The sequence below is a fragment of the Talpa occidentalis genome, unplaced genomic scaffold (assembly GCF_014898055.3).
Source record: "Talpa occidentalis isolate TD23 unplaced genomic scaffold, MPIMG_talOcc4v2.1 talOcc4.3, whole genome shotgun sequence".
In the NCBI taxonomy this organism is placed as follows: Eukaryota; Metazoa; Chordata; class Mammalia; order Eulipotyphla; family Talpidae; genus Talpa; species Talpa occidentalis.
Window position 1 is genome coordinate 64,663,436 of NW_023603184.1, and position 22,862 is coordinate 64,686,297.

The 22,862-nt window shown below is 46.8% G+C and overlaps 1 protein-coding gene across 2 annotated transcripts in view; it reads left to right on the forward strand.

The window, feature by feature from the left end:
• SCTR (secretin receptor) overlaps positions 1-22,862 on the forward strand; it is a 54,419-nt gene that overhangs the window by 22,178 nt on the left and 9,379 nt on the right. For both annotated transcript variants that reach the window (XM_037523238.2, XM_037523237.2), the window contains exons 3-8: positions 841-948; positions 6,454-6,557; positions 10,457-10,554; positions 11,735-11,867; positions 13,872-14,025; positions 21,588-21,648. In XM_037523238.2, the coding sequence (XP_037379135.1) occupies positions 841-948; positions 6,454-6,557; positions 10,457-10,554; positions 11,735-11,867; positions 13,872-14,025; positions 21,588-21,648 (658 nt within the window). The remainder of the gene's footprint in view (positions 1-840; positions 949-6,453; positions 6,558-10,456; positions 10,555-11,734; positions 11,868-13,871; positions 14,026-21,587; positions 21,649-22,862) is intronic.

Here is a 22,862-nt window from a genome sequence, read left to right on the forward strand (position 1 = left end):
TTCCCAGATGGTTACACCACACGGTCAGAATGGAGGCCCACCACCACCAAGTGGTTTAATATAAGTCGAGCTCAAGAGGTTGCCATCTTCTCCTTGAGAGAACTTCAGACCTGACCTTGTGGGGCTTGTATGAGATCATGTGTGTCCATCCCTCCCTCCTTACATCACAGCTTCTATACTGAGCTCTTACTATGTAGCTGTCAGCATCTAAGACCTCAAAGGTGAAAAGCCACCTTAGACACCATTGATTTCTGATCTCAAGGAGTCAAAACTGTTGGAGAGGAATCTTCCTCTGTCTTCTAGGTCAGTACAAAGGGCAAATAAATAATTAAATCAACACAAGACAGATTAGCAGGAGAAAAGACACATGTAATTACCTGCACACAGAGGCTTATGGAATCTAGAACCTGTATTCTGGTCAACACAATGAGGTTATCTAGTTTTTAGAAAGGGGGTAATAATTTGGGAGGGAAAAGCAGAACAAATTTTTGCAACTTAGAAAGGAATTTTGCAGGGCTTATTTACATATGAAAATACACCTTGCACATCCTAGCCTGGAGCAGAGTCTCTTTCCTCAGAACAGAGAGATTTATTTCTTATTTTCAGGGAGACGATTTGGCAAGTCAGCATTCTCGGACTTGCTGTTTCTCAGTTGCCTTCAGTTGCCTGTTTCTCAGTCTGCCACCTATGCACATCCTGGGGCAGCCCATGGCGGTCACTCGTCCTTGTTACTGATGGAACTTGGGGCTGGCCAGGGTGTGGGGGTGGTGATGGTGATGGGGTAATGGGACCCTCAGTTCACACCCTGACCCTGTCTGATGCTGTGGCTCTTCTTGGCAGGATGCGAGGGGCTGTGGGACAACATGAGCTGCTGGCCCTCCTCTGCGCCCGGACACACGGTGGAAGTGGGGTGCCCGCGATTCCTCCAGATGCTCACGGGCAGAAACGGTAACCGCTCAGTCAGACTTCTGGCTGAGAGGCTGTGGGGTGGCCCTGACTGGGCCCTCACCCAGAGGCATGAGGCCAAGGGAATTTCTCTGGGGACAAGCAGTGAGTAAAATGATGGGGCATAGCGCCCCTTGTCAGCAGGCTTGCTTGGGGGCATTGTGTGGGGTCACTGCTCAGGGTCCCCAGCAAGAGAGCAGGAGACAATGACGGCGCTGAGAAAGGAGGCTGGGCTTCTTTCAGCCCCATGCTCCTGCTTACGGATTCCACTCCTTCCACGTTTCTGCCCCTAAACAACCAGGGCCCTTACTCTAGCCCCGGTGTCTGGCTGCCACTCTGCCACTGCCTGGCCTTCCAGAATATTTACTTCCTCTTGGCCCCTTCTGCCAGATCCTGCTGAAAAGCTGGGCCCACCCTGGGAGCCGCTGCCCCTGGGGGGATCTCTTACTGGAGGAAAACTGCAGTTGACAAGGATCTTCTTACCTCCAGGCAGGATGTGAGGAGGTTGCCTCAGACAGGGGCACTCAGGGGATCAACATTACCTAAGCCTCCATTATATGCCAAGCATTTTTGTAGATGTGAGTGCTGTAGTCACCACAATCCCCTGCAAGCCATAGACCTTTTCTCCCCCACGTGAACAATAAGGAGAAATAATACAAGGGAGGGGAGGGCTTTAGCAGTCTGCCTAAGCTTCACAGGCAGCAGATGGAAGAACTAGGACTCAACCCCAGCTTTTTTTCTCTGACTTCCAAACCTGTGCTCTGCCCTTCAGTTCAGCGTCTAGGTCAGTCTGTTGCTGCATAGTGGGGGTGACCCTCGGTGGAGGCAAGATAGTTTCACAGATAGCATAACACTAAAACCTGACAACCTTCCAAAGCCAGGCACGAGAAGGGTGACCAGGGAAACCAAGATTGTGCAGCGTGGGAGAGGCGTGTAGACCATCATGACATCATCCTATATGATGGGTGGGCATGCATGTGCATGCATGGGCCCCCGCAAAGAATATTTGGGGGACATGCTGCTGTAGTTCACTGTCCCTCTAGGCTTCACTTAATTGATGCCCCATGGATGAGAATTGGAGGGGACCAGGGAGACCGGTTTGAATCCCTCTCCTCCACTTACTGCTGCTTGGGTGGTGTTAGCTGCTGTGACAGAGAAATCCCCCAGGTCTGCCAGCCTTCGTACAATGCTTGCCCACCTGAACTCCAACCTGTTGATCCTTTTCCACACGTGGTTCTGGTACCCCAGCACCTTACTGCTTGCGTTGCAACACACAGCTTCCATTCAGACTGGTGAAGAGAACAGGCCCCAGAGGCTCACACAGGGGAGATTTTGAAGGACCAAGTCTGCAAATTCTACCATTTCTGCCCGCAATGCCTCTGCCAGAACTGTCATATGGCAACACCTAACTGCACAGGACATGGGAAATTGTGGTCCAGCTGGGTGCCAGTCTCCCCCTCAGGACCCAAGTTACTCATTGTCCCTGAGCCTCAGTTGTCTCCTGTAAAAGGGGGAGAATATAAATCCTACTCTTGTAAGACTGCTTGGGAATAAATGCTGTCTTCCTTTGTCCCTTCGCTTCCGTCTTCACCCTTTTTATCCTTCTGCTCTTTCTCCAAGTCACCCACAGGCACATATGCCTACAGATTTACTAAAGTCTTTATCTCCTGGCATGACCCCTCTGTGTCTGTCTCTGGGGTCCGTGGAGCTGAGGACACAGGAGATGAATCCAGACATGGTTGACCTGGGCAACATGCTGGGCAAGCGAAGGGTCTGGACTAGACTCTGGTCTCTGCCCCCCTATCCAGTGCTTCTCCCTGGCTGTCTGAGCTCTCCTGTTGGAGAGGCCTTAAAGCTCTCACCTTTCCCAGCCCTCCCTGGGCAGCCTTTCCAGAGTCACAGTGCTTTACTGCCTCCTCCCACTCCTGCCATTCTGTGGAGGGGCCAGGCAGAGCCCTGTGAATGGCCATATCCCTCCCCAATTTCTTGAATCCCTGTTCACCTCATTAACTCGAAGCCCACTGTCTCCTCCTCAAGGCCCCCCACCCTTGAACTGCTCATGGCCCATTGGGAGTCACCTAGAGGTGCAGCTCTAGGTCTGCATGATGTGGGGCAGGAAACTGGGGTCCTATGCCTACCTCCCCCGTGCTGCAGTTTCTCCTTGCTGCCACACGATGTCACTGTGGGGCTGCAGGGCGGGCTGGCCAGCATGTCCACACTGAGATCCTATGTGCTGGGTCCAGACACAGGCTCCCCCTGTGGTGGGGAGGACAATCTCACCCGCCCACCACTCTGCTCATACCCTGCCCAGACCCAGGGCACAGGTCAGGGCTGATCCTCAGTCACCAAGAGCCCTACTCCTGCCATCACCCACTCTCCCATAGATCTACCTGCAGGTCAGATTAGATACTAGCCCCTTTATGTGCTCTCGGGAAGGCAGGGTGGTGTCCTGCAGGATTTCAGGGCTCCCCACCCCAACCTGGGGTGGGGGGGCACCCAATGAAGAGTACCCAGTGAGACAAGTTGGTATTCTGACACCTTCTGTTTGAAAGAAAAATTAATTTTTTCTTGGAAAAAATTAAATTTGGAACTTAAATTTGGAAAAATTAAATTTTTCTTGGAGCTCCCACTATATGACCCCAGACAGGAGGTATGTCCATGTGACTGGAGAATCCAGCCCATGCAAGCTGGATCCTGCCCCTAGATATTTTTCTGTTTGTACTAGGGCCTAGAATGTTCCCTCTAGGATGCATTCCTTTGATTCTGAAAAGGTCTTCCAGAGTCCCTTATTTAAAAACACACTTCCTGGGTATGTTCAGGGCTTGACTTTCTTTCCTATCTGTCTTAGTAGCGGGGGCCTTCAAGAGGTAGGGGTTCCTGATCTGATTAGTGACCAGGAGACTTTACACATGGGATAAAACTTTGCACTTGCTCTTTCCCGAACTGCACAAAAATATTAGCTGTGTTTTCAGCGACCTGAGATATATATTCCTGGGTGAGGACCCCAGTCTGTGAGGAATGAAGCGTAGAGGGTGTGGGCGGGGTTGAAGGGAGAGCCCCGCTCTTATCTCCCTTGCAGTTCTACCCAGGGCGGGTCAGCAAGGGCACTGCCTGGTGAGCCATTCTGGGCACTTAGCCTGGATCACATGAAGTGTCTGTCTTGGGAATCCTGCTAGGTCAGCCAGGAGAAGGCCCCCAAACAGGCAGCCCAGCCTCTAGGCACGTGCTGTCTGATAACCGGTTCTGAGCTCCAGGAGTTTGTGTTCTCTCAATTCACCTTCCTGTCCAACCTGCCTAAATTTGACCATTACATTTCCTGTCTGACAACTTAGCTCCCTTGACTTAATTACAGAAACTTCCACCCCTCTCCTAAATTCAAAGACTCCAAACCCTCCACCCTCCACCCACCCCCTACCCCACCCACCCCTTGGCCTTTAGAAAGGCCAAGAGGCAAAAAGAGCAAAGCGATGGCGCCTACTCTGCGCCTGGCCCTAGACTGGGCAGCTTCCTGTGCTCTCGTGTTTCCTGTGCTGCCTGCAGAGTGGGTGACGATTCCCATTTGGCACAGAGAAGTAATGTGGCTAAGTGACTCTGACAAGAAGCGGCACTGACTTTCGAACTCAAATCTGCTTCTAAACCTGTGCTCCGGAGCTTCCAAAGCTGGTGGGCCTAGAGCCCAAGACCACGGTCTCTTGGTGCTGGAAGTCATCTGTGTGACCAAGGAAGGGGCCATGCAGGAGAGTGGCACAGTAGTGGGGCACCGCTGGCTGGGCACAGTGGCCCAATTGTAGGCCTTGGTTTCTCCATCTGTAAAATAGCCAGCAGCAGCTCCCTAACTGGGGCACTGTGGAGATTAGATCTGCATCTGTATGTTAGCAGAGAGGTCCTGCAAGACTGGGGCCCTGACATTGTCAGAGCAGAACCTGCCAAACCCCTGGAGAGGGTTTGAATTAGAGCAAATCCTGGCACGATTCCCATCTGCAGGGCTGTGAGCAGCACCCTGCTCTCCTACAGTGCCTAAAGCAACCAGACCTGGGTCTCAGCACTTGGTTTGCAGATGCTGGGGAACAGGCTCCAAAGTGAGATGTAAAATCGAACTTCGTTGGAGCAGGGGTCCTCACATCCAGGCCTAAGGGACATTCATTATGGGAGAAACCACGTCCTTGCTCATCATAGCAGGTTCTCTGGGGGACCTACTCATTAAATGACTGTAGAACCTGGGGGGTACTCCCAGCAGGAATAAGGGGATTAGTACATAGTGTGTGGACCAGGGTACAAATCTCATTTCCCCCATTTGCAGCAGTTATTTCACCACTACATGCCTCAGTTTCCCCAACTTCCCCTACCTCCAGGAATGTTCCCAATCACTTACCTTATTACACTGAATCATCTGTTTGTGCCACATGCACTTGTCTCTCTCACTAAAATATGAATTTTCCAGCTGCAATGAGGGTATAGTGTTTACTTGTTACCATAGATTTTCCTAAAGAAATAACAGTGCCCACCCTCTAGTCTTATTAGGATTAAATGGGTTACTAATTGGCACCTGCTTAGAACAGTGCCTGGTACATAATAATGACCATGTATTATTACAGCAAAGCATGAAATTTTGTAACTGAGTAAATACATAAGCACCACTTTTTGTTAGGGGTATATAATCAAAACCTCTTAGTACATTCTTAGGCATGACATTGGACCTCTCTAATCATGCAAGATACTATAACTCCTTAAAAAAATAATGGTGTCCACAGCATGGTGTTGCTATTATTTCCTGGTGAGCACCAGGTGGTTGGAGAGCAGCCCAATGCTTTAAGAAAACCCTTTAACAAGCTGAAAATGGCACCTCTGCCAGTGAGGTTGGAAGGTGGGCAGGGGAATTCCCTCCTGGAGCACTGAGTGCCCTTGGCTTTAGTGAAGATCTGGAGCCTGCGGAGGGGTGGAGCTGGGAGTGGATAGGCTCAGGGTGATGTGCGTTGGACTCCAAGGGTGGCAAGTTGGGGTGGGGAGCAGAGACACTGGGCATTCTGCAGGGCCTGGGATCTGGAATACTGAGCATTGTGACCTGTCCATCAGTCTCCCTCATCTTCAGAGCCATGGTGCACAGTGGGGAGGGAGAGTGCAGGATGTGGGGTTGGGTGAGGTTGATGGAGGCCTGGGGAAGACACAGGCAGTGCTGGAGGGCTGGGAGGGAATATTTATGCAGGGCTGGCCTGAGTTCTAGATCAACAAGTCTGTTTCTCTCTTTCTTTCTCCCTCTCATGCACATACACACATGCACACAAATCTTGTGGGGCCATCTGCCTATACAGTCTTGCCTACCACTTCTCCAACTGACTGATATATACTTGGAGAAACAGCCAGGTTAATTGGGAGCTGACTGTGTGGTTCAGAGAAAGGCAGCTGGGGCTAACCAGGGATAAAATACAGCTCCAGGCTACCCTTAAGGTGTGGCCAAGGGCACCCAGGAGACTGCTGTCGTCTGACCTGAAGGATGCTTGGCACCCACAGGTACCATGTTTCGAAATTGCACACTGGACGGCTGGTCGAAAACCTTCCCCAGGCCTGACCTGGCCTGTGGGGTTAACATGAATGACTCATCCAACGAGAAGCAGGTAAGCCTGTCCACCTCCTTCCCTCCTGGGTGAGAAGATCCTGGGCAAGAACAGAGTGGAGCCGGCCTGGGGCCTGGGTCAGGCCCCTGGGGACCACCCCTCTCAGCACTCTCCCCTTCCTATTGTTGGAATGTCTTTTTTCTCTTTTGAGCAAACGATGGTGAAAGTATGCCTCTGTTGATTTTCTGTTTTCAATTTCCTCACCTGGCACACAACACTTTATTATTGACAAACACCAAGAGTTGACTCAGGTCATCAGGAAGACCAGGCCACACTGCCTCTTGGGGGGAAAAAAATGGTGACTAAAATGCTCACTTCGAGCAGAGCTTGACAACAGCCCTTGTGCTAAATCTGGCCCAGCACCTACTTTCTCAAATAAAGTTTTATTGAAACACAGCCACACCCATTTCCACTGCTTGGGCAGAACCAAGTAATTGCAAAAGAGGCCACCTAACACCCAAAGCCTAAAATCTATACTATCCATCCATTTATGAAAAAATCTGCTTACCCCTGATCTAAAGGATCCAGAGGGAAGGTAGTCCAGTCAGGGGATGCAGCAGAGAGACAGACAGCTTGATCCAAGACAGACAGCAGTGAGGCTTCTGAGGCCCCAAGCCTCTGGAGCATGGTGCACAGTGATATGTCAGGACTGGGCCACTGTGGTCACATCAGGCCTCTGAAGAACAGAGCTCTTTCTGGATCAGACCTCGAAGATACAAGGCAGCAGTGGTCTGCTTGTTAGCTGACCCGAATGTGCTTATGGTTGTCAGGTAGACAGTGACCCCAGCCACAGGCCAGCACAGAATATTCAGTCTGAACACTCCCTGCTTGTCACTTGTGTGGCCTCGTGTTGCTGAAGGCTGACCTGGATCTGCTCCTAAGGGCTGCAAGAAGGGATATACCCACCACCCCCCGAGGACTGAGGCTGTTGCCCTTGGCTCTGAGGCTTATCCTGTATGTGACAAGATTATAAGCTGATACATTGGTCCTCCAACATTTCTGACATTTCACTGCTTTCAAATGTGCCAAAGTCTAGGACCCACTAATCTAGTGCTACCTTCTGCCCTTTTGGTCTCCCCCTGATGCCTGAAAGACAATTTCTGGCTTCTGGGTTTTCAGTCATCAGTGGAGAAGTTCAATGTCACCTGATAGCCATCCCATCAAAGGTCATCTCTAGTCAGAAAATTGTGGTCACTCTGAGTAGAGTCAACTTTCTGGTAACTTCCTCCCACGGGAGCTCACACAGCAAGTCTTAGCCTTTTCTCCCTGTCAGTATCTCCCTAAGTTTGTTTGTTTGCTTTTTGCCCTCTGGGTACAATCTACCCAATTGTTTCACTCTTCAGAAGACACACTCACCCTCCTCCAGAAATGCTCCAGTTTATTAATGTGCCTCTTAAAACAAAATACCCAGAACTAAACAAAACACGGCATGCATTCCATCGTGGCTGGCTGCTCCAAGCACTCCTTTAATATAATCGAGAATGGGCCTGTTTGGGGGGCAGCTACCTCATATTTCATGTCGCACTCTCTGACAACAATCTCAGACCATTGACCCAAGTGGAGAAATGGAAGATGGTGGGGGGGGGGCGGGGGAAGGGGGAGTGGGAGGTGGGAGAAGTGAATATACACCCAGTGCCAGGCACTGTCTAGAAGCCCGATACCTTATTTGTTCTTTCAATAAGCCTGCAAGGTAGATAATATCCCCATTTTGCAGATGAGGAAACTGAGACTCAGAGAAGCTAAGTAATTTGCCTAAGGTCACACAGCTGGTGAGTAACAATCCTGGGTTTAGAACTCTGTCTCTTGGCTCTAAAGCCCATGTTCTTTCTTTGCAGTACCATTCCTTAACACCTTGGAGCTTGGGCTGGTCTAACCTCTAGGTCATTTTCATATGAAGAGCTGTCAGCCAGGTTTCCTCAATACTATGCTTATGACTGTTTAATTTTTTAAATTAAATTTAAATTTTTAAAATTTCTTTTGGTTATAAAGTAATACCCACTGAAGAAAAATGAGAAAAGTAGAAAAAATACAAACAAAAATAGCAACTCTACCTACAAATTCATAATCCAAAGTTAACCTATATTAACATCTAATACATTTCCTTATATTCTTGTTTATATGCATGCATGAGATTGTATCATCTGATATGGGTAACATTCAATCATTTTTATCTACAAAATGGGTAATTTCATATAATTCAACCTAACTTTTTTTTGGACTTAGAGTAGAAATCACATTGCGTAAAATTTGTCTTCTGCCTTTACACTTAATTTTACATTAGCAGCATGTCCTGACTCATAACTCTTGTTTAGCAGCATTTAAATAGTGTCATAACATAAAAATAATTTGGATTTAAAATAATTTAGTCAACTATTCTAATGTTGGACATTTGGTTGTTTTCCATCACAAATAGTTTGGTGATAAACATCTTTCTATATCAGTATGCTTTTATATTAATATTTCTTAGAATTAATTCTTAGAGATAAAAAGGAGGTCAAGAAGAATGCATATTTCAAAGTTTCTTGATGCATACTACTTTTCAAGAAGATTGGGCCAATTTTCACTTTCACTATACCCTGACCTGTATAGAATATTATTTTCAGTATTTTTTAGCTTGCTCAGTTAAAAAATATGGGATGTGACATTATTGTTTTAATTTCCATTGACTTGATTCTTTCTAAGAGTATTGTACAATTTAGTTTTTGAACCTAAAGTTACATCTATCTCTATATGTGACAATTCGCCTTTTACTCAGTATCCCACCCAGTTCATTAAGATGTTTTGTATAGGGCCTCCCTGGTGGCACAGCGGTTGAGCGCTGGATTGCGAAGCTGCCCGCAGCCTCTGCAGCGCGGTTCGATCCCGTCTGCTCCCCTGCCACCAGAGGAGGGTCCGGCATGGCGCGCAGACCTCTCCTGCCGCCTGCTGCTCCCCTCAGCAGTGTACTTCGGTCCTTCTGCCTGCTCCCCACTCTGGCTCTGGTGAATTTTCTCACCCTCCCGCGCTTCTGACTGTACCCAGTGCTTGTATAAATAAATAAATAAATCTTTAAAAAAAAAAAATGTTTTGTATAAGAAATGAGCCAGCCATGTGACATGACTGCTGAACAAGCAAATGCCTGCTTGGCCACATTAATAGGAATGCAGTGTATAGATCAGAGAAGGTGATGATCCCACTCAACTTCCTGGTCAGATAATATATCTGGAGCTTTTTATTTATCTGTTTCTGGGTATCTTATTTAAGAAGGACATTGACAAACTGGATCATACTAATTGAGCAAAATGGTAAAGGATTGTGGAAAGAGATTAAAGACAGGCAGAGTATTTAATGTTGAGAAGATACCTGAGGGACAGATGGACAGAAAAGCTATTTTAAAGAATGACTGACCGCTCTGTACTATTTTTGAGACTTCTATAAGTCTAAAACTATTCTAAAATGAAAAGTTTATTTTTAAAATAATAACAGGCCTGAGGTACAAGACAAATTCAATTTAAGTGAATCCAGAAGCAGACAAAGCACTGGAAGGTGCAATTTTGTAGGTAATAAATTTTGGCTTCACATTAGAAAAAATTAACATATTTTGTGTTGCTCTATACCAAATGACTTCCTTGAAAGGGAGTGAGTACCTCGTTCCTGGAGGTATTCAAGCAAAAGCTTGAATTCAGAGTGCTGGTAAAGGGTCCTATACATGAAATAGAAATCTGAATTGGCATCAGATGATCCATGAGTCTCTTCCAAAACCAAGATGTGACAAGTCTATAAACTGGTGTGCTTAGGGTACGAGCAGAATAGCAATCAAAGTTGAGATTCAAGCACACTGAAGCTGGTATACTCTGAGGCAAAAAAGGGCAGAGCCAGTCAGGTGTGCAGATGGGACTGACACACGCTTCTCTCTGCAGCATGCGTACCTGCTCAAGCTGAAGGTCATGTACACCGTGGGCTACAGCTCCTCCTTGGTGATGCTCCTGGTTGCCCTCAGCATCCTCTGTGCTTTCCGGTGAGAACACGCTGCTCCTCTCCACTCCCAGCCTTCCCCAGGCACAGACTCTGAATCTCTTAATTATTCAGGTCAGGGAAGGAAGGTCTAGGTGTCCTTGTCTCTTCTTGATGTAAAGCTTCATTGGAGCACAACACTTTAGTTACTGTGATCACATTCATTCCTTTATTCACTCAATATTTACTGAACATTACTAAGAACTTCCTGTGCCACTTGATTTTCACACAGTGCTATGAGGCAAGGATCAGTATCCCCATTTTACAGGTATGTTACACAGACTCTGGTTTGCAAGGAACAGAAAATCCAACTTAAGACAAATTAAGAAAAACAGAGGTGACCTGCCCCACATAATTGATAAGCTTAGGGAGTTCTGAATTTAGTAGCTGAATCTAGCTGCTCAAATAACCTTGTCTGTCTCCCTCCATAACTCCCCTCTCCATTAGCCTGGTCCTCAGTCTTTCTGCAGGGTGGCAAAGGCAACCAGCTGCAGCAACTGGGGTATATTCTACCAGTCAGCCATACCAGGGCAAAGGGAACCTCCTCTCCTATAGTTGCAATGAAAGTCCTGCAGGAAGTTCTCATAGGTGCTGCTTGGGTCACATGCCCAATTCCAAACCAGTCACTGCATCCGGGGACAGAAACCAGTCAGGTCTGTGAAAAGGGCGGGAGGGTGGAATAATCACTCCTCATAAGAGAGCCTGGTTCTGATACCAGAAGAAGAGGGCAAGTAACAAATTTCTGTCCCTTAGGGCAGAGAAAGAAATAGGCTTTGGGAGGCAAACAGGTTTACTCAAGGTCATGTGGCTAGTAAATGGCAGGGTCTAATTTCCCTGACAACCTGTGGGCTTCCAGTGCTGTCCACTGCCTCCCATTCTCATTGCCTGCCCCCAGACCCCTATCCTGTCATCCATTCTAAACACTTGTGAGAGCTGGAGATGGTGGTGGGTCAGGGTAGCCCCAACTTTATTATTATTCTTGTAATTGCAACATGAGACAGTAAACCGGGTACCTGGCAGCCTGGGTTCTCATTCAGTGCCTGCTGACAGTGTGGTGTGTAACCTGCAAAGAACCTGTATCCAAAGCCTGGGTTTCCCTGGCACCCTCTGAAGGGGTGGGTCTGGCTGAGCACCAGCCCCTCCCTGCTCTGACTCCTCAGGCCCTGCATTCTCCCCCACTCTAGGAAGCTCCACTGCACCCGAAACTACATCCACATGCACCTGTTTGTGTCTTTCATCCTGCGTGCCCTGTCCATCTTCATCAAGGATGCTGTGCTTTTCTCCTCGGACGATGTCACTCACTGCGATGCTCACAGGGTAACATGCCTGCATGCCCCAGGGTGTGGCCAGACCTGCCTGCCTTCCCCAGACTAATTTTGGAGTGGGTGGTAGCCTGCTTGTCCTTCCCCCAAGTCCCTGCTGAGGCTGCCAAGGGAAAAGGGACCAGCTCTGGAACCATTACTTTCCCACCCTCTCCCATCCACACAATCTGAGTCATGTATGAGAGCAGTTTGTGGGAAGGCAGTGGGAGGTGCCATGCAACTCCCATACACAGCAAGGTTCCTCTTTTCCCTACGCCCGCCAATTCCCAGCTGTAGACAGATGGTCTGTTTTAGAGAGGTTGGAGTTGGTTGTAGACAGAAAAGCGTGGCATATGCCAGTATGTCTACATTAAGCAATCATGTTTTGTTAAATCGAACCCATTTCCTCCTTCAGAATGCACAGATGAGTCTTTAATTCAGTGCAATATTGCTCTGTGTATCATTTTGGAATATCTTTTGTTACACATAACAGTAAACCGTGTATCAGCGGCTTAAACCGATGGGGGCTGTTTCCTACATAAGCTGTCCACAGATGGGCGATCCAGAGGTGGCTCAGTGGCTCCATGATGCCTTGAAGGACACAGAAACATTTTTTTCCTTTCTGTTCTGCCATCCTTGATCTCATGCTTTATGCCATGTGTTTGCAATATTGCTGCAGTAACCCCAGCCCTCACTCACATCATGTTCCAGACAAGGAGCAAAGGGAAGCCCCTTGGGAGGCTTTGACTTTATACCTGGGAAAGGAAGCCCTACCCCAACCCCTAAACCTCAGCCCCAGACTCGTATTTGTATCTCATTGGGTACAACTGTGTACAGTGGCCACATCTAGATGCAAAGGAAGTTGAGAGATTGAGTTATTTTTTACTATCATAGTCTCCATAGTGAAGTCAGCAAAGGGGAAAGGATTGGAAACTGAGATTAGTTCAGCCAACCTATAATTCTCTACAGACCTGTTAAGTGTATATTGTTTGTATTGTGTTTGTGTGAGTGTGTATAGGTGTATGTGTTCTGACTCAGACTAAGAGGTCCAACAAGTAGGTCCCATGTCTCCGAGGGAGATTTCCAGGATGAAATAAGAGAACAAGACTAAGAATTGGGGACTTAAATCCAGAACCTAGCCCACCAGTGAACAGTGACAAGAGTTCCAGCACTGGCCAGCAGGAAAGCTTCTTGCGTTCTACTAAACATCTAACTCGCAAGTCACCCATGGGCTAAAGCCAGAAGCAGAATCTCTGGATGGGAATTCATTTGGCCAGCAAGGGGGTAACATCTTCCTCCTCCTCCATGGACAAGTCCATGTAGCAGCCCTAGGAGCTGGCTTCCTCCCGGGGGCAGCTCAGTGAGAGGGAAGGGGAACTTTGTAAAGCCGGTATGGGAGCCAGGCTGGCATAGGAGCCTCATGCCTACAATCCCACAGGCACAATTTCCAGGGACCCCTGTGAGAGACATGACAATGGGAAGAGTCACTGCATCAAAGGATGCTACACTGTGGCATCCCTGTCTGGTATTTACAGGCTGTCCAGATGCAGTGCACCACTTAGGGCCCATTTTTACCATAATCAGTGTTGCCTCCTATAGTTGGCACATCCTTTCTTCAGCTGTTTCCAGAGAAACTGAGCTTGGAAAGGACATCTGAGCTTGTTCAGAACACCCTTTCCCCATCTAGGCCTCAGTTGCCTCATCTGAAAAATGAAGCAGTTGGGAGTTGATATCATCTCACAACTGGCTGCCAGTTCCAGAATCTGAATGTAGTTCCTGCTTCCCCAGTGGTGCATGCCGACTTGACCAAGCCTGCTGGTTTGTGAACTTCCACACTCGAGAGAACTCTGTGGTCCTTGTCTTCTGGTAGTGGAAGGCCCCAGGGGATGGCCAGGAGCCCCAGAGGCTCACTTTGGCCTGGGCCCTGACCGTTACATCACCGTTACTTCATTTGGGATTAGTCACCAGAGGAAAGCCCAGTGTCACCCAGCCTGGACCTCATCTACCTCTCCCTGTCCAGGTGGGCTGTAAGCTGGTGATGGTCTTCTTCCAGTACTGCATCATGGCCAACTACGCCTGGCTGCTGGTGGAAGGCCTGTACCTTCACACACTCCTCGTCATCTCGTTCTTCTCAGAAAGGAAGTGCCTCCATGGATTTATTGCCCTCGGATGGGGTATGTTTCCCCAGGAGTAACAGTAGCTGTGTGGTTTAGGAGAAAGAAGAGTTATTCCAGAATCAAAAGGATTTGGTTTCTGTTTCCAGCTCCACCCTTAGTTGAGGAAGTTCATTTGTGTGGCCTTAGACAAGTTACTTGATGTTTAACCCTCCTACCTCAATTTACTTAACTGTTAAAAGGAAATAATAACTAAAATTTACATGTAATTTCTGGCATCCAGAGCTTTTCTATATGAAAGTTATCAGACTATAGGTATCGGAAAATCTGACATAAAAAAAATTAATTGGCTCATGTAGCTGCAAAGTCCAGGGATTACCAGCTTCAGGTCGGGCTGAATTCTGCAGTGCAACAATATTTCTTTCTGTCTGTTGACTGCCTTCTGTAACATCAACGTTATCCTTGGGCTGATGGTACCCAGTATAACTGCAGCAGCTTCTGGGCTACTGGTTTCCATATTACATCTGATGGGAGATAGAAAGAGGCTGTGTCCCAGAAAATATCCTGAGGTTCACTCTGATTGGACTAGCTTAAGTCTCTTACACATCCTGTACCAATCACAGAGCCTGAGGGAATGGGATACATTTAATTGGTTTAAGCTACTCAAACCATGTGACTTCCTAATGAAAATTTGGGATTTGGTTTCTAGGAAGGAGGGAAAATGGTAGCAAGACAGTCAACGGTAGGGCCTATTACATTTCTTTCTTTTCTAGTCAATGAAAGTGATAACTCCATTTCTTGAGCACTTGCTATGTTCCAAGCATTTGGCTCAGCACTCTAAATGAATTATCTAGTCATAACAATCCCCAGAGGCCTTTCAGAGAAACCTTGGCTCCCACTGCAGACAAGGGAACACACAGGATTCAAACAAAGGCTTGTTAGTTTCCAAGTCCCCTTAACTTTTATTCTGCTGTTAACAAACACCCATCCATCCATCTCTCTGTCCATCGATCCATTCAATCTGTCCATCCATCCATTCATCAGTTGTTTATTTGATAAACACATGAATGTCAGCCCTGGGTTCTAGACAGAGAACCAGGTTCCTGTGAGTAAGTCAAAGGCTTACAAGGAAAGTCACATGTGCCAACCATCAGCTTCATTTGGTTTCTTCTTGGTGCCTTTGATTAAGAAGTGCCCCTGCCAGGAAAGGCCTCCCCTGTATTTTCTGCTGGCCTACATCCCTAACAGTGAGGGCCGTAACTTCTCATCACACTATCAGGGAAGTCACCTGCCCTGGCAGAGCCTGCTGAACCCTCCTGCTGAATCTTGGCAGCATGATTAGTACATGACCCTTGGCCAGCAGGAGCTGCAGTCTCGGCAGATCTCTGGATTTCTGCATAGACCTATAACCTCAGAGTTCCAGGGACTTGCCTAATGCAATAGACTCTGCCAAAAGAGCAGCTAGTCTAGAGCTCAACTCACCAGGATCTGAATCCCAGATTTGCCAGGATTTTGTTGCGTGAACATGGACAGCTTCATCATCTCTAATATCAGGGTTGTAATTTATTCAACCCTCTTGAGCACTAGATGTGCAGAAGGCCTTGTAGAAATTACAACCAAAGCCAAAACAAAACAATTCCATCACTCAAAGAGTTTGTAGTATAGCTGGGATATAATGCTTTGTGATAATATCTATGTCACAGGTTTATGGGAGACTTAATGAGATAATAAAAAATATTTATTGAGCATCTACTATATGCCAGGCTCCAAAGATGGAACAGCACATAAAATAGCTGTGGTTCCTTCCCTCGTGGCCTCTCTGCCTCTACAGCCTCACCAACCAGGATTGGTGCTGGGACCTAAAGCTCTCCACCTGTGAGAATGCTTTCTCTTCCAAAAGCAGTGGCCCCTGCCTCAATTTGAAACGGTTTCCACAGAGTGAGGTTACTTGATGAGTACACACCCTGCAAAAAAGTAATTTTTTTACAAAAGCTTTTTTTTAAAAAAGATTTATTTATTTATACAAGAACTGGAGTACAGGCCAGATGCGGGGGAGGGTGAGAGGGATCACCGGAGACAGAGCAGGGAACAGAACAGGCAGACTGATGAAATACACTGCTGAGGGGAGCAGTGGGCAAGACAGGAGAGGTCTGCTCGCCGTGTGGTTTGCTCTGAGGCTGGCGGGGATCGAACTGGCACTGCAGAGGCTGCGGACAGCTTCACAGTGCAGCGCTCAACCGCCTGTGCCACCAGGGAGGCCCCCCCACCAACCCCCGCCCCTGCCAAAAAAAAGTAATTTTTTTAAGTAGAAAAAAATATATAACCTAGTCCCATCTCTTGAACATTGTCTGGGGTTTCCTTCCAGCTTTTTTTCCCTACTCACAGTTTTTTCCTCACATAGTTGTAGTTGTTCTATATGTAGAATTTTGAACTTTGCTTCTTTGCAAACTTTGCAAATTTGAACTTTGCTTCTTTGCATTGACACATAAGCATGCTTTTCACTCTCCACCAACTCTTCCCTAAAGATTTTTTTTTTAATTTTTAATTTATTTTTTGTGTAGAAAACCGAAGGTGTAGGCCAGAGGTGTGGGGTGTGAGAGGATTCACCAAGAGACAGACTAGGGAACAGAACAGGCAGATTTGCTGAAATATATTGTTGAGGGGAGCTGCGGGCGAGTCAGAAGAGGCCTGCTGCGCTTTATGTGGGTTAGTTCCATGGTCAGGGATTGAACTCAGACCATAGTAGTGATAGTACCGAGACTTAACCCCTAGACTACCAGGGAGGCCCACTTACCTAAAGATTTTTAACTATTCTTGGATTTATTTAACCAAATACGTATTTTTTTGAAATTGCAATTATTTCTAATTTTCACTATTATATAGAACACAAATCCTCCAACAGAACTGGAAAACCATCCACTGCTATATTCCGATTCATCAAACACAACAGGCCATCTATCAGTTTCTGGGGCTGTCCTAACAAATTGCTGCAAACTTGGTGATTTAAGACAACAGAAATTTACTGTCTCGCAGTTCTTGAGGCCAGAAGTTCAAAATCAAGGTTTCAAAATCATTGATTCCTTCTGAGGGCTCTAAGGGATATTATGGTCCCTACCTCTCTCTTGGCTTCTGATGGTGTCTGGCCACCTTTGGTATTCCTTAGCTTATAGCTACATTGCTGCAATTTCTGTCTCCATCTTCTATATGACCTCTTTCTCGTGGTGTCTGTCATGGTTTCTTATAAGAATGCAGCCATATTGGATTATCATCTCCATGTGACCTCATCTTAACTTATACCTACAAAGTCTATTTCCAAACAAGGTCATGTTCTAACGTTCTGGAAGAATTATATGAATTAAGGGTGGGGGTGGGGATACCATTTAACCTATAATACTAATACTTCAATACTAATAAACTCACCAGTGTTCTTTCTAGAGCCTTCTAATGCTTAGGTTGAAAAGTCATTTCCCCCCAGAATTTTGAAGGCCTTCTGTTTTGGCATCCGGTGTTACTGGAAGTGCCATCTCTTCTGTTTCTTGATCATTTCTTCCTATATAAACTGCAAGATCTGCTCTTTGTTTCCTGTATTTTGAAACGTCAGAAGGATATGTTTGATGCAGATCTGTCCCCATCCATTTTACTGGCACCTTGTGTCTCTTTCATCTGGAAACTCGGTCTTCATTTCTTGGGGATGTTCTTACTTGATCTCTTTGAACATTTTCCCTTCTGGTTTATATCCTCTTTTTCTGAAACTTTTAATCAGATAGTACATGTCCTAGAATCAACCTCTAATGTGCTTATTTCTTTTCTCCTATTTTTCATTCCATTCTTTGTTCTGCTTTTTAGATTCCTAGTCTTTATCTTCCAAGCCATCTATGGAATTTTTTTAATCTTGGTTATTATATATTCAGTTTCCAAGCCCTCTTCCTTGTTCTCTGAATGCTTCCGGTTCTGGACATCCTGTTTGTGTCTTGAAGATGTAATCTTTTCTCTCATCTCTCTGATGATATACCTCAGAGTTGTTTTGTTCAAGTTCCTCCTGCAGCCTGTATGGTCTGTTTCCTCTGAGTTCCTTTGTCCTTTATGTAATCAGCTTTCTTCAGATGTCAGTGACCTTGGCTGTTCATAATTAAGAATGAGTCACTTCAGAGCTGAGTGAGGCAGTGGTGTGTGTTGGGGTTGGGACTGGGGAGGCGGCAAGGGATGTGTTTCTCCAGGGAGCTGGTCTAGAAATGGTGGTGTGTGTGTGTGCCTGTGTGTGTGTGTGTGTGTGTGTGTGTGTGTGTGTGTAGCAGGTGGTTATTCCCAAAGTACCCCTATCTATAAGCTCTTGTCTGGAGCAATACAATTGTAAAGAAAAATCTTTTCATTTCCTGTTTGGTGTGGGAGGTGGAAGACTGGGCCAAGGGGAGCCACCTCACTGCACAGGTGTGAAAACTGAGCAAGGAGGTGGTTGGGGAGGGAGGAAAAGGGAAGGGTGGCGCTCTGACCACAGTATAGAAACAAGTTTGTCGGGCCTCCCTGGTGGCTCAAGGGGTTAAGCACTGCACTATGAAGCAATCAGCACCTCTGCAGCACGAGTTCCATCCCCAGCCAGGGAGCAACCCACATGGCACAGCAGACCTCTCCTATAGTGCCTGCTGCTCCCCTCAGCAGTGTACTTTAGTCAATCTGCCTGTTCTGTTCTCCACTCTGTCTCTGGTGGATCCTCTCACCCCCACCATCTCTGGCCTGTGCCCCAGCCCTTGTATGCATAAATAAATAAATCTTTAAAAAAAAGAAAAGAAAAGAAACAAGTTTGTCCATAGAAATAGGATGTGAGGGCCTCCCTGATTGCGCAGGGGTTAAAGACAGTGCTATTGGGCCATCGACAGCCACTGCAGAGTTGGATCCCCAGCTGGCCAGGGAGCTTCCCACATGGCACAGCAGACCTCTCCTGACTCACCTGCTGCTTCCCTCAGCAGTGAATTTCAGTGGATCTGCCTGTTCTGCTCCCCACTCTGCCTCTGGTGAATCCTCTCATTCCCCGCACCTCTGGCTTACACCCCAGTTCTTGTATGCATAAATAAATAAATCTTTTTTATTTATTTATTTTTAAAAGATTTATTATTTATTTATTTTATTATCTATTTTATTTTTTTAAAAAGATTTATTTTTTAAAAGATTTATTTATTTATTAAAAATAGTTTTATTTATGCACACAACAACTGGGGTGTAAGCCAGAGGTGCGGGGAATGAGAAGATTCACCAGAGACAGAGTGGGAAGCAGAACAGGCAGATCCACTGAAATTCACTACTGAGGGGAGCAGTGGGCAAGTCAGGAGAGGTCTTCTGCGCCATGTGGGTATCTCCCCGGCTTTCCGGGGGATCGAACTCATGCTGCAGTGCCTGCAGACAGCTTCATAGGTTGCGTCTTAACCCCTTGCACCACAAGGGAGGCGCTAAATAAATAAATCTTTTTTAAAAATTAACTTCAATAATAGATTAAAGCAATGTAATCCAAACATTATCATGTCAATGTATAATTAATATAAAAATTACTAATAACATATTTTACAATCTTTTTTTTGTGCTAAATCTTCAAAACCAATACCTGTCTTGCACTCCAGCCCATCCCATTTTGTTATTCTTTGGTGGAGTCACAAGATCTCGACCCGGCTCTTGTCTTGTGCCTAAGAACATGAAGGCCACAGACTGTAGGGAGTGAGTTTAGAAAGCTGATTGAGGGGCCTCCCTAGTGGCGCAAGGGGTTAAGCACAGCACTGTGAAGCTATCTGCAGCCTCTGCAGCACAAGTTCAATCCCCGGCGGCCAGGGAGCTACCCACATGGCACAGCAGACCTTTCCTGATTCGCCCGCTGCTCCCCTCAGCAGTGCATTTCAGTAGATCTGCCTGTTCTGCTCCCCACTCTGTCTCTGGTGAATCCTCTCACCCCTCCACACCTCTGGCCTGTACTCCAGTTCTTGTATGCATAAATAAATAAATCTTTAAAAAATATATATAGAAAGCTGATTGAAGCAATAGGACAGCTCCCTGCAACAGGGAAAGGGCTGGAAAGGGATTTACTGCTTGCAAGTCTAAGTGTAGGGACACACTTACACTTAGGGATACACTGTCAGCTAGGGAAGCTGGTACATGGTGTGGCTGCCCCTCTGCCCACATCCTCCATGTCCCCTTCTCTCCCAGGAAAGGATACAGATTGCCACAGACAGGTGGTCTTCCCTGAGCTGTTGCCAACCATGTTTTGCCACATTTTTTTCCTTCTTCTTTCTTGTTAACGGTCTGCTTGCCTGTGCCTGGGGTCCTTCATCCTCAACCCTCTCTCAAGTTGACCAGCCCCATATCAAGTGCTCAATAGCCACATGTGGCAAAGGGCAGCACGGTGTAGGCCCTTACTTCATCCCTGTGTTCAACTGAGAACCCCTGCCACCCTCTCTGTGGCTCAACTTCCCCAGGCAATAAACTTTGGTCAGGGCTGAACAGCTATCAGTACTTAGCCGTGGGAGAGAAGAACTGGCACCTGCTCGACCCTGCTTCCGAGCCATCCTACAGTTTCAATTCCACCCTGCCTCCTACTTCTTGGGGTCCCTAATGCCCCCAACCCCTGAGCCTCTCAGCCACTCTCCCAGCAGCATCCTCCTTGGCACTGAGTTCCTGCTGTCTCTGCTCTACTCCCTGCCAGCTCTCCAGTTCCTAAGCAGGCTGGCATCTTCCTTTCTTTGTGCTCATGGACTTGTGCCATTTTTATTTCTTTACTATCATATGGTAAGAGTGCCTGGAGCATGTAAAGATAAACATTTAAGATCAGGGCCTCTCCTGGTGGCACAGCGGTTGAGCACTGGGCTGCGAAGCTGCCCGCAGCCTCTGCAGCGCCAGTTCGATCCCCAGCCGCCGGCGAGGGTCCCACATGGCGCAACAGACCTCTCCTGCCGCCTGCTGCACCCCTCAGCAGTGTACTTAAGTCCTTCTGCCTGCTCTGCTCCCCGCTCTGGCTCTGGTGAATTCTCTCACCCTCTCGCACTTCTGACTGTATACTCAGTGCTTGTATGAATAAATAAATAAATCTTTTATTTTTTTTAAAAAAGGTCAATTTGACGTGTTTAACCAGAAGCCAGGAAATGTTCTTATATTTTATTTTCAATTCCTCTGTGCTTTTCACTCTCTAGTCCAAAAGATCTTTTGTTTAAATATGACATTGATTGTTTTCATTGCCTATTGAATGGCCACGCTTCTTACAAACCTCAGGGCCATGTCCCCCCTGTCCAGCATGTCCCAGTTTGGGAAAGGAGCCCCCCAACTGCATCCCCAGGCCCCAACGTCCTGCCCAGGCGTGCTGTTCCCCATCTTCCCCGCAGAGGTCATCTGGAGTCTGGGCCTAGCTCCCAGGAGAGTCCAGCCCCAAGTGGTCTTTTGGATCCAGCTGGTCCTACCTCTGTTCCCAGGGCATCCCTGGCTTCCTAGAAGCACATGGCTACACATTTTACAGGATGACAACCGTGTTTCCATAGAAACCAGAACTTGGTACCTAGTCAGGGTCACTACTTACCCTGTTCCTCATATGTGTGTTGAAAAGTGAGAGTTCTCTCTTCTACTTCTCCCTCTCCCTTTTTCTTTATCCTCAGGCTCCCCAGCCGTTTTTGTTGCTTCATGGGCCATCATCAGGCACTTTCTGGAAGATGTTGGGTGAGTTGTTGGAAGAGAGGTAACAAGAGTGCATTTCAGATGGGATGGACACTTCTCTGGGGCTCTCTAGAAGAGGATTGTTTCTCAAACAAGGGACCACAGCTGAATTCTCTGAAGCACCAAGCAGCTGAGTGCCCCACTCTTGCTGGGTGTGAGTGTGCAGCTGGCTGAGCGGCCTCTGCCAGCCTGCACAACCCTGGGCTGCCTTAGCAGCCTGCCTGCCCAGCCCTGTGCTGAGGTCAGGTGCCAGGCACGTGCTTCTCAGTGAGAAGCTCAGAGGACCCACCCAAGTTTTCCTTCCTCCCCTGCCCCCTACCCTATGACCGCTCTCCTCCAACTACTGGGTGTCTGAAAGTCCTTCAGAGTCAGGAGCAGGAGAGCAACTCCTAATGGGACACACCAGAGATCTAGGCTTGTTCTAAAGGTGTGAAGTGCTGAGATGGCAGGTGAGCACAGGGAGGCCTCTGGGAGTAGGCTTGTGGAAAGAAAACTTGAAAGAAGCCAGGCAGGGAGGGAGACAGTGTAGTAAAGTAGGAGACAATTTCTTTCTTTTTTTTTTTTTTTAAGATTGTTCTAAGCATTCAGACTTAGAAAAGAACTTTACTTTCTTTATTATAGGCTAAATTTAAGAAACTCCCCCTGGTCTTCTAGGGTAATTAGAAGATCTAAATGATGGTAACTCATGAAAATATATTGAAAGATATAAAAGTTGAAATAAAATGGTAATCAACTTTCCAGGTATCAACGTTAGAGTAGCCAAGAAATAAAACCAGCCAGGCTGCAAAGCAGGAACTCAGACTCAGGTGGGTGGGTTCCATTAGGTGCCATCTAGAAAGGCCCTCAAAATGCGTCTCCTTCATTCAATAACTTAAGATTCTCCAAACTGTCATTTTCAAAATTAAAATCACTGAGTTGGGAGTCATTTTTCCAAGTAAGGTGTGTGACGAGATACTGTGCTAAGAAATATAATTCTTTTTTAAATAAAAAGGCCTTAAAATGGTCAGGGATTGATGAAGCGGGGATGACAAATGTACATTTCAGACTTTCATCACCAATGAAAAAATAAAGCACTTTTATAGACTTAAAACTCATTAGTGCATTTAGATTTTGGTGAAGGAAAGTTTTAAAATACCCCCCAATAACAACAGAAATTTGCCATGTACTGAGGTCCTTTTAGTGGGCTACCATCATTTAGATATAAGAAAAGTAATTTC